This window comes from Apodemus sylvaticus, chromosome 16 (assembly GCF_947179515.1).
Source record: "Apodemus sylvaticus chromosome 16, mApoSyl1.1, whole genome shotgun sequence".
In the NCBI taxonomy this organism is placed as follows: domain Eukaryota; kingdom Metazoa; phylum Chordata; class Mammalia; order Rodentia; family Muridae; genus Apodemus; species Apodemus sylvaticus.
Window position 1 is genome coordinate 15356655 of NC_067487.1, and position 18739 is coordinate 15375393.

An 18739-nucleotide genomic window follows, 5' to 3' on the forward strand; every position below is an offset into this window, starting at 1 on the left:
GCAATATGAACCAGAGTGGGTTTTTTGTTTTTTGTTTATTTGTTAGTTTGTTTTTGAAAGCAAAAGACAGAATTCTACAAAGATTGTTGAAGTAGAAAAGACTTTGGCCAGAAGATAAATGGATGGAAAGATCGTAAACTGTTTCTTTTCCATTATCCTGGAGAGAATTGGCGGGGGGGGGGGGGGGGGGGGGGGGGGGGGGGAGGCTGCTTTGAATCTATTCGTGTCCTTGGTCTAAGTTGTTGGTGCTTCCCAGAGGCTCTCTCCGAGGGCAGGCGGGGTGCTTGGGGAGAAGGAACGTTCTTGGTGGTTTCTGTGGCCGTGCTCTGTTTAAGACCAGCTGTTTTGTTGGGCAGTGGTGGCACACACCTGTAATCTCAGCACTCGAAGGCAGAGGCAGGCGGATTTCTGAGTTCAAGGCCAGCCTGGTCTACAGAGTGAATTCCAGAACAGCCAGGGTTACACAGAGAAACCGAGAAACCCTGTCTCGAAAAACCAAAAAAAAAAAAAAAAAGACCAGCTGTTTTTCCACACATACTGGTTGCCACAATAGTGAGAAATTGAAAGATGCCTTTAAGCTGTCTCTCTGACCTCTGAGGTGACTTTGAGAAGGGTTAATGTGAGTCATGCGAATAGTTGCTTTCCTGAACTAGACAGATGTGCCAGGGCAGCCGAGACAGAGTCTATACAGTGTGCAAAGTGAAGAGAGCGCTGTGGGGACTCCATGGGAAGTGGCTGGCACAGGAGAGGGAGCTGCTGCCTCCGCTGAATGGAACGGGTAGAGTGGTGGGCAGTGCAGTCAAGCACTCATAGTGTAGGAAGGTACTATGCAAACTGTCAGTGCTGGGGTGGCTCAGAGCTCCGCAAACTTCATGGTCACTGATCTAAACTTCTGAGTAGGAATTGAGGCCTTGATATCAATAAGGACTTGCACTGCTTCCTCAAAGTATTCATCACAAATGTCTGCAACAATAAAAATGTGTCTTCTAAAATCTTAACAAGCTTCATTTTAAAGAGATGTTTTGTAGCTCAATGCAAATTTAAGGAAGGAAGGAAGGAAAGAAGGAAGGAGAGATAAATAACACTCGGTATTTGAAGAAGCCACAAAGAAACATTATAAGTTTACTTAAAAATACATAAACCAGGGGCTGGAAAGGTGGCTGCTCTTCTAGGAAGCCTGGGGTCAATTTGTGGCACCTACATGGTGTCTTACAACTATACCTACAGTCCTAGGATGATCCAGTGCCCTCTCCCAGCCTTTCTGGCTATCATATGCACATGGTGCGCAGACATACATACAGGCAAAACACTCATGCGTAAATAAAATGAAAAAATGCATATATAAACCGTGTGTGCATATAGTTTAATTGAAGTCATGCCACGTGTGATAATGCTCCTCCCAAGAGCAGTAGTAGGTCGTATAACAAAACCGCAGTGCCAGGCGTAAGAGAGCCCCTTGTGAGGGTCCAAGAGACCCTCAAATACACACTGCGGGATAGTGTCCTTGCCCTCTGTTGTGCCCCAGAGCTCGAAGCTAAGTCCCTTTTGCAGAAGACAACATGTACTTTGGACACAGCAATTGGAGGAAGTGATCTGGGACTGGTCTGGAAGCCTCCACTCCTAGAGCTGGCTCTCATAGTGTAGGAAGGTACTATGCAAACTGTCAAGGGAAAAGCCATCAGTAGCCCTACCCAATTGTAAAGTCCGTGGACCGTGACAGTGACTGGCCCAGTGATGCGCCATTTTATCGTGGGGTGACCAGCAGTTGTATTGTTTGACTAAAATTGAAATATGTGAATGTAAAGCTTAGAACAGAAGCCTATAGGATTCTTCTCCTCAGGGAAACATCCGTTTAGTTCCTAACCTTGACTGTAGTAGGTTCTTATCTCTCCTGATGGGACAGGAGAGGACTGGGGAACAGGAAAATGTGGGGGTGATCATTTTAGCACTTTTTGAAATATTATTCTGGCACTGTGTTTTCCTAAGTTCTAGAAAGCCTTTGCATGTTTTTTAACATGGTTTATGATTCTTTGTCAGAACAGGCTTGATTTTTATTTCTTATGCTCTGTCAAGCACACAGATGTTTCCAGTCCTTTTTGGTTTCTCTGGAAAAGTCTTTAAAAAAAAATAAGTGCCAAAAATATAGTCTAGTTTAACTCCCATTCCTAGGCAGCCCCACCCCTCCCCCACCCCTACCACATTCGCTTGAGCAGCTTGACAAGTTAATGAGACTCTGGTAAGGGAAGCAGCCAGCTCAGGCTCCCTCCCAGAGCAGCACCATGGGCCGAGCCTGGAGTTCTGACCAGAGAGCTCAGTAACAGAGCTGGCTGCCCTCAGTCATGGGGGCACAGGGGCTGGACCACCAAGGCCCACAAAGGGCAGGGCTTGGCCTGTGGCAAGTCCGACCCTGCTGAGCTTCACTGACTGACTCTGTTTTCTCTGGGAAAAGGGAGCATTTCTCCTCTTTGCTGAGGAATTAAACACTTCCATATCCTGGGGTTCTGTGAGAGAAATTCTTTCCCAAGCTCGATCTCAACTTGTGGCATTTATATGGCTTCTTTATCTGTTCAGGGACTAATGGAAATGTTACTGTGGCTTTCCCATAAAGGAGTGTATAAAAATTTAGAGGGTAACTTAAACAGTTGTGACCTAGTGGCGAGGCTCGTTTTGTCTGGATCGGTGAGCGCTTCATGGTGGGAAGAGCTGTGTTGTTTCTGCTCTTTATGGTCGCCTGGCAGACATGCTTTTAGCTCTGAATCCCCAAACTTTCTCATAAGAGATAAGCTGCTAGAAAGGAGAGTAGAACCGTGTGTGGGCGAGCTCTTCCCGCAGCCTGCCAAGCATTCTGTTGGCTTTGCACCTCCTGGGTACACAGATCTTGCAGTAATCTTCAGGCCCTGTTCTGTTTGCCATGGTGGTGACCAAGCCTCTCTCCACCCTTAGTATTGACACGGAGAGTCACAGAAGAGTGACACAGACCTGCTTTGCTTTCTACTGAGGACAGACCCACATACACACACAGAGAGACAGAAAGACAAAGACTGAAGTATAAGTTGTTTCCCGGAAAAGCCCTAAGGATGGCAGAAATGGGAGCAACTTCCCAGAGACAGTGGATGGGGAGAGAATGGTCACAAGGAGCTCTGACCACAGGGTCGGCAGTGTAGACCACGTATGCACAGGCCCTATCTCAGAAGCAGCTGTCAGAACATAAACCTGGTGAGGCCGATGGGGATTTAAGTCCTCTATCAACAGAATCATCCCCAAGGTTTTGAAGAAGAAGGTCCATGCTTTCCAAAAGGCTACCCTGGCAGTATTGTTCCGACGGGGCCGGGGCCACACAGGAGACCATGGAGAAACTCAAGTGAAGTGACAGTGTGGATGTGCAGGGGAAGAAAGTCATTAGAAAGCCACCCTTGAGTCCACTAGACAACTTCCGGAGGAGGAGGGAAATTCATTTAAGTTGGGTAATTTGCTAGTGATAGCATTGCCCAGAAAGCAATGCCGGAAGAGAAACACAGGCAGGGACATTATGAGTCATGTCCCAGCTTCCCTGGCAGGGTAAAAAAAAAAAAAATCAGAAGCATGTGGTCAGCAGCTGTAGGTCCTTGGGAATACCAGCATGAGGATAAGGCTATCCCAAATGGGATAAAGAAGAAACAGGCACAGTGGAACCCGGGGCTATCTGGAGAGCCAGTCACAGGATTCTTATGTAGGAGCCGATGAGTCCTGTCTCCAAAGAGCTAATATTCCAGAGGATCCACCTACCAGGGTAGCCATGTGGGGGCAACCATGATGGGAGGACTGTGTTCTTGTTTTTCAAATGCAGTCCTGTGTGTGTGTGTGTGTGTGTGTGTGTGTGTGTGTGTGTGTGTGCGCGTGCGCACATGGGACTCATGGATGTGCTACAAAAGACCTAAGCACTACTAGTCTGAGCCAGAAGAGAGCATGGGAGTGAACGCAGTGAGCAGAGAGAACAGGATCGCAGGCTCAAGGGCTAGCGTCTGCAGCTGTGGGAGGGCCAGGCAGGCCGATGGAGGAGGCACGCTAATACAGATCGACTGCGATTCCTTTATGAGTTCTACGTAGCCGCCGAGACATTCATTCTCCATCCTCAGAGAGTGCTGTATCCTCATTTTAGTGTGCAGAGAACTCGTGAACACTCCATAGGTTCCTTAGGGGTGACTGGGATGTACCGGGAATGGGGCGGAGCCAAGTCCTCTGAGGGCCCCGAGGAGCAGCAGTCCAGGGCCAGGGCCTGGGGCTGTTCAGGCCCTCTTTAGAGCCTCTCCCTTCCTGCTCTTGAGATGATTGGAGAGCCTTGTGCGGAGCCCTGAGGGGTGCTCAGGGGTCCTGGCTTACAGCTTTGAAAAATCCGCAGAGCTTCACATCTCTTTACTGTCTGTTTCATGATCTTTTCCCTGAGCAGCCTTTAGGCAGTTTTATTACTTTGTTCTGAGTTTAAAGATGAGTGCACAGCAGTTTTTAAAGAGGGAGCTGGAGCTAGAATGTCCCGGGTTCAGAGGGATTTGGAAGCGCATGAGAAATCATGCCGCACTGACCATGAACACATCAGAACTATCCCAGCGTAGGAAATGAGAGGAAGAGCATCTGTACCTCACAGCTCCTCAGGGGAGGGACAGGACGTAGCCTTAGCACCACTCTGGTGATGCCTTTAACCTGATGCAGAGTTTCAGGCAGAAGGTGACATTCCTAGCCCCACAACTGGCTGCGTGGTTTCGCCGCTGACCTGTCCCCCTTTCTTTGTCCCTCCCAGCTCTCTGGCGGCTGCGAGCTGACCGTGGTGATCCATGACTTCACAGCTTGCAACAGCAATGAGCTAAGCATCCGGCGCGGCCAGACGGTGGAGGTTCTGGAGCGGCCTCACGACAAGCCCGACTGGTGTCTGGTGCGCACCACTGACCGGTCCCCCGCAGCAGAAGGCCTTGTGCCCTGCGGCTCACTGTGCATCGCTCACTCCCGAAGCAGCATGGAGATGGAGGGTATCTTCAACCACAAAGGTAAGCCGCCCTGGGGGCCTCGTCTGCCCTGCAGGTGAGCACACAGGACCCTCGTGTCAGGGTCCGTCCTCTCTGCAGTAGAGACACGGTTACTAAACCCGTGACCTCTTTCCTGAAGTGGAGGAGCAACACAGGACATCAGCTTCAAAGGGGCCCTCAGGGCTGATGCCACTCTAGGTAGAGAAGAAGGAGCAGGCAGTGTCATTCTTCTGGTTGTCTTGAAGTAAGCAAGGGAAGCAACAGGCCCGGAAGCAGCCACTGGACCCAGCCTCTTTTGAGTCAGGTTGTCACATGGCCGGTCTGTGCCACCATTAAATTCCTGGAGACCAAATTTGGGCTGGAGTTATTTAGCCACTCCGTTCTCATAGTCGTGGAAATGAGGAATCTATGGAAACCCAAGCATCACGGTGTCATGCGTGGGGAAGATGGAGCTTACCTTTAGAGGCCTTCGGTGTTCCTGACCGGAGAGGTGGCTTTTGGAGACCTGCTTTAAATTTGCGAAGCATGTAGTATTTATTCCCAGATAACTCCTTTAAATTAGAGTGTCAGAGCAGAAGTGCCTTCTGTGGGTGTCAGTCTTCCTGTGGAGACCTCGAGAGTCTTTTACCCCAGATGCTCACTGGGGCAGGCTCATTCAGGGCAGGAGGCTGCTGAGTGCCTTGTCTCGATGGAGGTGTGTGTTCGGCAGAAGGGAAAGCGCGCTAGAGTTTGTGGAAAAGACACCGTGTTGCTATCGTATATTCTTTACACCACGTTGAAATGCCATGTTCCTACAGGCGGCTAAGCAAACTGTATTGTTTAAATTAGCATTTCTTTTGCCATTCTCCAGTAGGGTAGGTAGAAAGTTGAGTCGACTCGGCTCCTGCTCTGCGCCTGTGGAGAGGGCTAGCTTTCTCATTCATCTCAGTGAGAGTTTCTGGAGACAACCTGCCCTGTGTGCAAGCACTGGTGTGCAGTGGGAGGCGTGGCCCCATCAGCCTGTTGTACAGTACGGAAGATGGATAGTTCCAGTGCTGGGAAACATAGCTGGTCTTATCTTTCTGAGAGAGCATCACTCTGCTCTGCCGTAGTCAGTTTCTTTTCTACTAACTGTAGAATATTCTAGCCACTTCCTCCTCTCCTCCTGACAATCATCCTGACAGGCTGGTAGCATCCTCTAGACACAGTGGCTTAATTCCCTCAGTTGAATGACAGGCCATGCATGGCCTCCAGCTAGCCTGATAATTCTTTACAGCCGAGCTCTGGGTCCCTGGGGCCAGCATGTGAGCACACAGACACTTAGTGAGGCCCAGGATAAATGAGATCAAGAAGAGGCCAAGGGTTGCTTTTCACCTCTGGAGACTCTGTAGGCTTAGAGCAGTGTGGGCCTTTCTGTGACTGGGAGCTGGAGCTCAGAGAGAAGTCCCCCAGCGCTGAACTCCACCTTCCTAGCAAGACTGGCCTGGGTTACCTGATCCATTTTAGCCCTTGAGCTTGGGTTGGAAATAAAGTTTCTCTGTCCCCCTGAGTAACCCTGGCGACCTTGTACAGGCTACACATGACTCTTGGGTTCTTTTGGGCCTCTCCTGCCCAGATCTCTTTCCTTCCTGGTACCCACAGTTGCAGCTTAGCTGAGGAGAGGAACACCTCTGTCCTCAGCACGCTCAACTTCGCCCTGAGAACTCCAGAGAGTGTTGAGTTTTGCTATTTATAAGTGGCCGTTTTGTTTTCTGTCTGAATACGTTCAGTGAGGTCTAGCCTCTGAATGTCACCCCTTCTCCTCCCAGGCTCTGGCCCCTATCCTCACAACCGCTGTACCTGCTGTGAGCACGGTGGGCAGGTTAGGACTCGGTTTTCAGTTTTATCCCTTCCCTGATTTTTTTTAATTTTCTCACAAGAAAATTGAAGGCTGTCTGTCTGCTCCCTCGGCGTCCTCAGGACTTGCATCAGCAGAGCTGTAGCTGAGGGGAGGAGAACCCACCCTCAGGGTTTTCAGCAGCCTTCTGACAGACAATCCTGCTGAGGTCAAGCCCTGGAAATGTAGCCTTGACCAGAGTTTCCGTCCAGCAGACCAGAAAGCCATTGTCAGAAAGTCCAGGCAACAAAGGGGCATGAAGTAAGAATGGCACCCAGAAAAGGATACGTGCCCTTCGGAGGCCTCTGCTGTCTCGGGAAGCACAGTGCCTTGATCTGCCTCTGATGAGCCTATAGCCCATCTCCTCCCTACCGTGTGGAGAGAGGGGTCATGCCAATGTAATTGGTAAGATATTGGCATGCACTGAGCTGTTGGTACCTACTGTGCATATGTGTATGCTTACCTGGTGTTGAGACTCATTTCCTTGTAAGAGCTCTGGGCTTGTCGGGTGCAGCAGTGAGGGAGGTAAGCCACGATCCAGTGCTTTCTCACAAAACTCAGTCTCGTCCTCCCGTGGCTGGGTCAGACCCCTTTGGCAATGTCAGATAAGCAAGTTGGCTTGCATGCTCCACCCCACAGGTGTCCGGAGCACAAATGCACGACCATTATGTCTGGGTATCTCTGTCATGGTATCACCATGAGTGGAGCTCAGACTCTCTTGGTGGCCCTGGGCCTGGCCTCTGTTGGACAGGGAGAAGGCCTGTGATTTGTGAGGCCCAGGTGTCATATCTCAAGACATACACGTCTATATGGTGATTTCAGGGGGACAAAGCAGCAGCTCACATAAAATCAATTCAAAAGGAAACTTAGTCACATAGCTTACGGTTCAACGTGTTTTTGAGTGTAAAACTAGACTCAGCCGTGAACGTACCTCAGAGAGAGCTTGCCCTTGTGTGGAGGAAGATTCTTCTGGAAGATTGCGTTTCTGCTCTCCTCTGCAGGCAGACAGACTGCCTGGGGTGTTGACACTCCCCTGGCCTGGCTGCCATTCTCCGTCACAGCATCTTAGTCACTGACTCAGCAGACAGTGCTTGTATGAAAATAGACTGTGGCTTCAGCAAATCCCCACTTGATGGGTCCTCTCTGTCTGTGGTCTGTGCCGTCTAGTGTGACTTCAAAATCTAGGGCTGGCCTCTCTGTGGAGGGCCCTCCCTGCCTTAGCTCGAAGCATGCACCTCACACCGAGAACCACCAGTGGCCTTGTTTATTCCCTTGGGAACAGGCTGTGACTAGCTGGAAGTAGATGTCAGGTGATCTCTGCTAAACTCCGGAAAGCCAAGTGGTGTTTCCTTCACGGTGTCTGGACTTGTAAAGCTTCTATTTACCTCATTACACAAGTAAACAGGACTATCAGAAATGTCTGTGTTTCCTGTGAGACCATTTCAGAAAACCTTCTATGCCTTCTGATAGGTCCATCTGGGTTGTTACTATTCTTGTATTACGTATGTACGAACATATGTATGTACGTATGTATGTATGTACTCATTTCATGTGGTACTAAGACTTGAATCCAGGCCCTGGAGAGTGCTAGGCAAGCTGTACCCCACTAGCTGTACCCCTGTCCACTGTTTTGCTTTTTATTTTGACACAGGAACACCACCTTTCTAGCTCTCTGTCTAGTGCCCTGGCATTCCTCAAGTTACTCAGCTTTACTGGTAACCCAGGCAGGGCCTCCTCTGTCCTCAGCTTTCTGGGTACCAGAGATTATAGACCCGAACCCCCAACCCTCAGAAGCTCTTTCATGTTTTTTCAAAACCGAGAACATTCCAGAGGGTCACTCAGTGGCTGCAGTACCCCAGGTCGAGGTTTGCAAAACTGAGGATGTTCAGGAAAACATGGCGTTCACAACGCCCTCAGCTAGGCAAGTTACTGTCACTAACTTCCAACTGCCTAGGTGTCTGCGGTACAGAGCGTGAGTCTGTCACTATTTATTGTTAGTTTTATTACTGGATCCTGTTAAAAATGTGGATTTGACTTAGAATACTCTTGGGACATCCTTCCGGTGCTCACTGGTGCACCCTGTCTGGAAGATCACCTGGACAGATGGCCTGCGTGCGTCCCAGTATGGTCCCCTGTGGTCCTGCTTGTCCCTACAGCCCCGCCCAACCATTCCTGCAAAGCGGGACTCTGAGCAGAGATTTGGTGCTGAGGTATAGCCTTGTGATTCTGGCTGTTGTGGGGAGTGCTCACAGCTGCCCCTTCTTGTAAGGAGCCTCAATGCTAACCACCTCTCTTCCTGCTGATTTTGCAGGCATAAGCTAGGGTTTACCATTCTTATCAGCTCCTGCCATCCTGTTTCTATTCCTTAGAAAGTTTCTTTGAATAAAACTAATTCAAGTTTATATCTTCTCCTTGTGCCAGCCCATAATGAGATGACAGGTGGGCTTTTTGCTAGTGCTTTTATGTGTCTAGAGAAAAAAGAAAAAGAAAAAACACCTACTTAGACAAAGCAGCTACACTTAAGGTGTTTGTAATTATAGCTTGTTTTTCTCTTTTGGATGAGAAAAGTAAGGAACACAAACAAGAGAAAGAAAATCTTGTCTGGTGACTGAGGCCCAAAACTAGCAGCTGAAACTCAGTATCGTCACCACAGCAAATCATATACCAAAAAGAACTGTCTGTGGCTTAACCACAGAACCTGTGGAGATGGGGGCAGGCTGGCTCACCCTGGCAAGCAAGCACAGGCTCCTCACCTGACAGCAGCCTTTTCTTCAGTCCGTATTAAACGTAAGGAAGTTCCCCCACCTTTGAGTTCCCTGAAATGTCACCATTCCTCTGGCTTTAACCCGGACCACTTTCTCTCCTGTCCAAGTCTCAGCTGCGCTTTTTGCTCTGTCGTCTGTTCATTAGATGGTTTCACCTGTTAGTGTGCATGCCAGCCTTTCCAAACTGAAGTACCCAAGTTCCCTCGCCCAGTCCACTTGCTAATCAGTCACAGGGCCTCATGCCTGGCAGCTGTCTCCGTCATGTCCTGCACGCTCTGTGGTAAACGGCCTGTGATGCCGACATTAACCTGTAGCCATTTTTGAGTTTATAGTTTTATAGAAAGGTGTCTCTTCACAATCGTGTACTTTGAACCAACATCTCTCCATAACGCTCTTCATCTTGCAAACTGGATTCACTATACCCCTCACGTCCCCATCCATTTGCCCTTCTTCCCAGTTCCTGGTAACCACCTGCCACCGTCTGGTTTAGGGGAACTGGCTTACTTTATCTAGTACAGTGTCATCGGGGTTTACCCTCTCCCATCATGTTTCTGAACATCCTTGCTTACGACTGGTCTTACACTCTGTGTGCATATGTATACATCACTGTAATGGAGTCTGCTGTTCACAGGGCATCCAGATACCTCCTTAAGTCCCTGCTGTTGGAATTGTGGGTGTTAGTCCAGAAGTGGGATTATAGTGGACAACAAACTACTAAATAGTGTCTTCCCGCAGGAGTGTTTTGAAATCTAATCCCCTTCGTGTTAGTTGTAACACGTGGGGCTGGGGCAGGGCTCTCGAGAGCCCTAGGAACCTATGTCCTTCCACCAGTCGAGAATACAGGCCCCATCTCTGAGAGACAGACCTTACCAAACACTGCATCTGCTAGCACCTTGATCATGGACGTGTGCTGCCTTTACCTCATTTTAAGATATGTTGTTAAAGCTGTAAGAACAAAGAGTTACAGTAATCCCATCTTCAACTGTTGGAGAATGTCATAGCTGCCTTGTTGGCTTTGTGTCCACAGTGTGTTTCAAATAGATTCTCTTTTCTCTGTTTCTGCTATTACCACTTGCCACCTAATGCTCCGGCCTAGCTGCTGATTGCCCGTCCCCTTTACTTTGTAGACAAATCCCGTCACCCAGCTCTTCAGTAGCTTTCTGTTGACTACAGAATAAAATCCCATTTTTCCAGTCCCCCATATCCTGCAAACCTTCATAGTTTCAGTATACCCTCACACACGCACAAACACAGACACACACACACACACACATGTTCTTCCTGTGGGACAGCCTTCCCCTGCCCACCCCCAAACATCTCTTCTTTTCTCATCTCGACAATCACAACATCTTTAGAAAAGCCTAAGGAAGAAAGCCATCCATCCGTGCAGTGATTATGTGGAAGGGAGGCTCGACAGAATCAAGCTGAATCTGTTCACAAATGTTTTCCCACGACGGGACAACCCGAAAGAACCACCGCAGTCTTCAAAGCACCACTGATGGAAGACAGGGAAACTGTCAGAGAACTCATGGAAGAGCTTTGAACAGATTTCAGTGAGTGATGGCTGTGTGTGTCAGTCTGAGCTTGCAAACGTCAGAGCAGACAGAACTACAAATAAACCCTGGGCTGATAAAAAAAAAAAAAAGCAGAGAAACGCCCTGCACATCTGCACTGAAAGGTAGCCACACACAGGAAATGGACACATTGTGTCCCCGCTACAGAGGGATATGTTGAAGATTCCCCAGCTGGAGCACAGGCTCGGCAAAGTGGCAAGGAGAGAAGACAGTGCTCTCCCTTGTAATTCCGCTGTCTAACTCCGTTCACTCTGTAATGTTAACACCATACACTTGATAGACAGATTTTCTAGGGCCGTCACTGGAAACTGAGAAATAAATGCTGCTGTGCCAAAGGCTGCTCCTGAAATGGCTTGTCATTTCTGGAGATGGATGGATGGATGGACGGCCGAGGCCTGGGCTGGAGCCTGTGAGCTCCACAGCTCATTCCGATCATGACCACCTGGATAGTCTCTCTGCCAGTATGAAGTAAGCGTGTGTTCACACTGGGTGCAAATTATAGTGTGTCTGAGGGCTTATCTTCCCTCCAGGAGTACTTTCCTCAGCCCGTCCCTATCCACAGCGCTCCTACCCTCCCCACCCCACCCCCACCCCCATCCCTTGTCTGGGTAGGTGAGGTCACAGCTGTGCCTGATAACTTGTGTTCTCTACCCTGTGGGTTCAGGATGAGGCCAGGTCTCCTCCCATATGTCCCTCCTCCATATTGTACAGATGAGACAAGGGGCAGGACATGACTTTCCATCCCTGAGGTCTACAGATGGGGATGGGAACTTCATCATGTCACCAGGTGTGTTTACACTCAAGAAGCCACACCCAGGCCACCCTTACTCCAAGCTGACCCCCAAAACACGCCCTATGCCCGAGTGTTTTTCCCTTGGAGACCAAGCAATAGCAATGATTACTGTGCCCCATCCAAACCACACTCCCAGACCTCAGGACAGTTCCAGCCCTTCTGGTCACAGTGTAGATGGCAGAAGAAGGCTTGCCCCAGAAACAGAGCTCTGGCCTCACCCTCTTCTCCTTGAATAGAGTGTTCAAGATGTAGATTCCAGCACCAAAGACCTCAGTAGCCTGGGGCCAGTCCAGGCTGCACCATGGACACCAAGAACAACATTTTTTGGAGCCTGCTCTGACCTAAGGATGGCTTACAGTCACCCTTAACTCCAGACTTCCTGGGAGCAGCCCCTCAAACAAGGCTGGGTACCCATGGCCATCAACAAGCCTGTTCCTCAAGCATTCCTCCTAGAGTACCTCATGCTTTTCTTGCACTCACCCGGACAGCAGATAGATGAGACTGAAATAACTTGTGACTTTTAGATGACCTAAAGCAGTTCCAAAAAGTGCAGGGTATCCGAGTCGTTAGTGACATTAACAAGCGGCTCCAGTGTGTCCGGGCATTCACGTCGTACCACAGGGACATGCGACCAGAGAACACCCAAGGCTCACCAAGGCACTTCAAACCCATACCTGCCCACGCTTTCCTAAAAACACCTACAATGGAGGGTCTGTGCACGGCTTTTTAATTCACTTGGAAAGAGCCGTTTTATTCTGTTTGAACAGCTGCTAATGTAAATCCCTGTGGGAAGAAAAAACTCAAGAACATGGAGTCGCACCAAGAATTAAAAACATTGCCCCTCTCCTGGGCACTGCATATCCGAGACCGAGTAATGAATCCCAGACCCGTGATTAAGAAGTGCTTTCTGCAGAGCGTATAATTACAGAGCCACACAGGCCGCTATTATTCTGCAGAGCGCCTCATGTTGGGAGCGCTTTCCTGTTCCAGCTTTACATTAAGCGTTTCTCAAAACAGGAACAAGCCAAGAGCGGGCACTGACAGCATCCATGTTAGGTCATCACAAAATGATAGATGCTGCCAAGGTATAAACAGTGAGCGGGACAGACATCTTCCCACACCTGTTCTAAGTGGCCTGCTGGGCCGCGACGCACGCCTGCTATCCCTCTATCTCTGGAGGCAGAGATAGAATCGTGAGTTCAAGGCCAGCTTGGCCTACCTAACAATACCCTGCCTTAAAAACAAACAAACAAACCTATAAGCCATAGGTACTGGGTTAGTGAAAACAAGGAGACTGGTGAGCAGGCATAGCAGGGGGTGGAAAACAGGCCAGCTGGGCTGTGGGAGGTACCAGGCCTTCCGACCTTCTCCCACCTCTCAGTCTCTGGAAGATAGACTTTAAAACTGACCTTCCGTAGACACCTGAGTGCAGATAAGCAGTAGATGGGGGTGGGCCTCTCCTTCAGTGCACACATCCTGGAGAGTGCGAGCTGTCACAACCACAGGGTGTGCGTGATGGGAGCTCTCCACGCACAGTACCTGGTCTCTTTAGGTTGTGTCAGGGGAGTGCACCTGCATGTGTGAACCTACCTGTTCTGTTTCCTGAGGCCTGACCCTGAGTCCTGGTGCCTGGCCCTCACCTGGCCACGGCCCTGAATAAACTATACTGGAGCTTTTGGGGTGGGCCTGGCAGACTAGACTGACTATGTGTCCCTGTGTTCAGGGAGACATGAGGTGATGCTTTGGCCGAGGTTCTGGAGTAACTTCCATGGCACACAGAATTGAGATAGCTTTGGCTATAGATGCTCACTCTAAGCTGAGGTACACGGCGAATGGGAAATGCAGCTGAAACTAATTCTTTTCGGACTATAAGAAAAGGAACCTATGTCAGAGAACAAAGCCATAATATTTGTTTCTAGTAAATTCCGAGTTCTACATTCATGGAGAAGCACAGGAGAAGGAGGGGAGGCAGCGAGCACGGGGCTATTTCCAGACCACTCAGAGTTCCGGAGCAGGCTCGCAGTGCAGGCAGGGGGTGGGGGGAGGGGGGCAATGAAAGGCCCTTTAAATAATAAACACCCTCTGTCCTGGTCCCGGGCTTCGTTTGAAAGCTTTGGGAAAATCATGACCTCGAGTAGTTGTCAGCAATGTGGAATGACCGTGCTGCCCGGAGTGTCGCAGGATTTGCTGATTGGCCCACTCTAGGGCTGCTCAGAGCACAGTGTGACCAGTCAACCCGCAGAGTGGTGGCTGTGCCCAGAAAAGACTTCTGTAGATGCTCACACAGAACCCAAGAGGAGCAGAGGGCGAAAGTGTGAGCTCAGAACTCAGCCTTCCCCTCCTCTTATGTTCCCCCCAGGATCCATCAGTAGTGATGGACTGTGTACAGGGGAGAATGCTCTACATTGTCCTGGTAAAATTCATTGTGAAATGTTAGGCTTAAGAATGTGAATCCTGCAGGAAGCTAAGTAAGAGACTCCAGAGGAGACAGGAAGCTGTTAAGGTCACGGAGGAGCTGTCTGACAAAGTGGTTTGATTCATAAGTTTCATAAGGCACGAACGTTCATAACTTACATTCATAAATCAGTACGGTTTGGAGGAAGAGACCCGAGCTGAGTTGAGCGTGTGCTGACAGCAGGCAAGCAGTTTCCACTCTGTAAACCGCCGCCGCTCGCTCCTAATTTACACCTCTTTCATTAAACGTGCAATCAAAATGTAAACATTTTGGAGAGATTAACAAGTATTTCCATACATGTACCTGCTCTGTAGGAAAATCTCTCTCAGAAGTCAACCTGTACAGGATCAGACTCGAATCCAAGGGAATAGTTCTTAAAAGTGATTCCCCCACCAGAGGTAAAATGGAGTTAGAGAATTTAAGGGGCTTGGTACAGTACGTTGAATCCTATGGGTCCTGGTAAAAAAAAATATATATATATTTATGCGAACATCATGTATGGCAAGTTTTATTGAACTTTTTACTTGCTTAACTTATAAATCATTCATGTATTTTCCTCAAAATTTTGATTTTCCCCCTAGCCTGTTAATTCTATTTCCATAAGCTATACATATATATTCCCATGAATCGAGTGAACCACATGCTAAGTTATTGAAGCACTCAAGGCCCTGTGAGCCACAGTACTCACTCAGTGAGCTTTGCTTGTGTGTGGTGAAAGCATTATACACTCATGAAAAAGATAGGAACAGGTCTCTGTATTAGACAGACATGGAGTCAAGCTACAGAGGGGTCCATGGTGGGGAGGGGTGCTGGATAGTTACACATTTATTTATATTTGCTTAAAAAAAACAAAACACCACGAGTGTAAGCTAAAAGGAAGCCAGCGGGGGTGGGGATTTATTCATGTGGCAAATAGTGCTATAGAAAGGGCCAAGTATATGTTTTGCTGTGTTTTTGTTTCTGAAATGTTTAATATCTTTAAAAAAAAAGTTGGGTCTTTTTTTTCTCTGTAGAAAAAGGGTGGGGGTGTCACTAAAACCATGTGAAAAATTAGTCTGAGACTAGGTGTCCCTGAGCCTCCACCAGATTTCCTCAGGGACGGTGGCTGAGAGCGCTCTAGAACCAGCAGGTCATGTGTTGTGGGGCACACACTTGCCAGGACAGGAGAATGTCATCCACTCAGCTGCTATCACAGGGGCCCTGGCGCTGTATCTAAGAAAGCAGTTCCAGAGGCCAGAGTCTAAGACGAGGGGTCAGCAGGCTGAGTCCCCTGATGCTCAGGCCTCGACTTACAGGCCAGGCGACCACCGTGCACACCCCTGCTGTGTCCACATCTAAATGTCCTCATTCAGATGCTGTCGGACCAGACGTGGGCCATCCAGAGTAGGAGTCACGCTCAGAGACCAGGTCTCATTCTCAGGCATGGTGTGTACAACTTGAGCAGAAGAATTTGGAGAGAGAAATGTTACAATAAAAACAGAGCGGACAAACTGAGGATTTAAAGTGTCAGCATTGCCCAGCTTTCTTTACATTTCAACCTCTCTGTGGCTGGTTTGTATGTGTATGTAGGTCTGTATAGGTGTGTGTGTGTGTGTGTGTGTGTGTGTGTAGTGTGTGAATGGTATGGGTATGTGTGTGTACAGTGTGTGTATGTGTGCACATGCATGCGTGCAGGTGGAGGGAGTTTGGGGGATATGTATGCATGTGTGGTGTGGGGGTGTGTGTTTGTATAGGTGAGGAAGCATTGCATGTATGTGTATAAAAGCACGGAGAAGTTAACCAGCATAAACAACCTTAGCCCTTGATATAAAATAGGCTAATAATAAATAATAAAATAATAATAATAAAAGAGCAGGAAACATCTCCTTGATGGACCACCCCAATGAACTTTAACCCTAGGAGGCGGCTGAAGCCTTCAGAAACATTGCTTGGCTTTCTTTACATTTCACCCTCTCTTTGGCTGGTGTGTGTGCCTGTGCATGTGCGTGCGTGCGTGCATGCGTGCGTGCGTGAGTGCGTGCGTGCGTACGTGCGTGCGTGCGTGTGTGTGTGTGTGTGTGTGTGTGTGTGTGTGTGTGTGTGTGTGTGTGGTGTGTATGTGTCTGTTACTCAAAGCTGATTCCAAAAGCTGGTGTGTGAGGTTCACTCTACCCCAGGCTTTGCTCCTGGAAGGTGGGGCCCTCCCACCACCACCCACAAAAGATCGGTTATGAGAATTCTGGCATGACCATTCGAAAACCCTGACTCTACCTAAAGAAGCCCCTTAAGGGAACCATTTATCTTCCATATGCACGTCTTCTTTCCTGTCCTTCCTTAGTCACAGAGTCTACTCAGAGGCCATTTATGAGTGTGTAGCTAGGGGATTGTGTCATGAGGGGAAACTGCTTTCTGATTGTGTTCGTGGCCTTCTTGGGGGAGTTAGGGGGCCTGCCCTGGTCAGAGCCACATTATGTGGTCTCCTTCCCTGTTCCTTGAAAGAGCTAGAAGATTCCCTTCAGGTCCTGTCCCTGTAACGTGCAGCCTTCTTTAAGTGTCACAGAATTAAGGTATCAGAAGCATCAGTTGTTTGTTCGAGGCTAGCTAGCTACATTGCTCCGATTTGGGGTGGGGGGGATCACCCGATTTTGTTTCTGTATTTAGACACTGTCATCTTGCAGTTAAGCAAATACCACACCATACTGAGGCATCAGAGAATGTCACAGGATGGTTTAACGTAAAAAAAAACAGGAGTCTGTGGAAGAAAGGAGAGCTCACATCTTTTCTGAAAAGACAGTAAATGAAGCTAGGCAAAGGAGCCTCTTGGGTTGTTTCCTGGCCCTCTGTTGCCGGGTCTGAATGCCCCATAAAGGTGCTTTTGTAGACTGCCCGCTGCACAGAGAGCATTGGGGACTCACATGTGAATGGGGCCCTGAGAAGCAGGCTCTGTCATTCCGGCCCCCAAGAGCAGGAGGTATTATCTTGGGGTAAAGAAACAGGAGCAGGCTCCTCGGGACAGGAGTGTCTTTGTGCGTGGAACCTGAGAGAAGGCATCAGGAGCCACAGCTGTGCTTGAGGCCCGCACTGTGGGCATATTGTGCAGAGCGGAAACACCAAGAGAGAATGGGGGCCACAGAGATCGCACAAGGAAGTGAAGTGTGTTCTTCCAGAGAGCCAGCGCTGTCAGTCCCAGGGCTCGGCGCTCAGACCCCTGAGAATAGACTATGACCTTGCCAGTCCTTTTTGAAAACTTTTTCCTGTTTTTGCTTCTTCAGCTCTTTGCAATAACATAACATACTTGGTTTTAGCTTTTGGGAAAGCTGCAGAAATATATTATCCTGTGTTCTGCATGCCTCCACCCTCAGTAGCATCACCCACAACAATGCACGACGCAAAACACAACACACATCCTAACTCAAAAGCCACAACCTGGTCGTACTGGCTCCTTATGTTGTATGATGTCCTATTTGAATATACTTGATGTTTTTGTCAGAGTTGATGTATCTGGACCATCTTGGCAGGAGCAGTACTGAAGCAGGGGCCACAGGAGAGGCCCACTGTGCCTGGCTGTGAGCTGGCCCTCAGCACAGTTAGAGCCTCCCCACCCTAGCTGCTGGCTTTCTGATGGTAATTCATTAATGCCATGTGAAGTCATATTTTTATAAACTATGCAAGTATTCCTGAAGTCATATTTTTATAAACTATGCAAGTATTCCTTCCGGCTGCTTTTCTGCTGCTTTTGGCCCAGTCAGTAGTTCCGCCTCCAGCTGTGATTCATGCACCAGTCGCCTGGGGGCCTTGCCTGTTTCTCTGTAAGGAAAAGCTGTCCTTTATCATGTTCATTTGGTTAGTTCTCTATTACTCAGTTTTCTGACATCCTTCACCCGGCCAGGACTCCCCCATTCCCCAACAGAATTCCAGCGTTGGGTATTAGGAGCCCCTTCTAGGAGCTGTGTTTCCTCCCATGTGGCCTTCCCTGTATGGCAAGAAGTTTGTGTTTGTGAGGCCACCATCCTGAGGTTACCCACTTCCAGAAGAAGCTGTCCTGGCCTCTCCTTCCCACACCCTCCCAGCAGAGGTGAAGAGATGGCTAATTGTGTGCCTTGCTTGTTTCTTTTTGCTTTCCTTTCCCTATCCGTGTGTGTGTGTGTGTGTGTGTGTGTGTGTGTGTGTGAATGTGCGTATATGTGTGTGTGTGAATGTGTGTATATGTGCATGTGCGTGTGAATGTGTGTGTATGTGTGTATGTGCGTGTGCGTGTGTGTGTGTGTGTGTGTGTGTGTGTGTGTGTGTGTGTTTACCATCTTAACAATACCATCTGTAA

At 48.9% G+C, this 18739-nt stretch overlaps 1 protein-coding gene across 1 annotated transcript in view; it reads left to right on the plus strand.

Moving 5' to 3' along the window:
- Positions 1-18739, plus strand: part of Trio (trio Rho guanine nucleotide exchange factor) — a 302890-nt gene that overhangs the window by 222318 nt on the left and 61833 nt on the right. Inside the window, 1 exon segment of the mRNA XM_052159365.1 lies at positions 4775-5018. Within this exon segment, the coding sequence (XP_052015325.1) occupies positions 4775-5018 (244 nt within the window).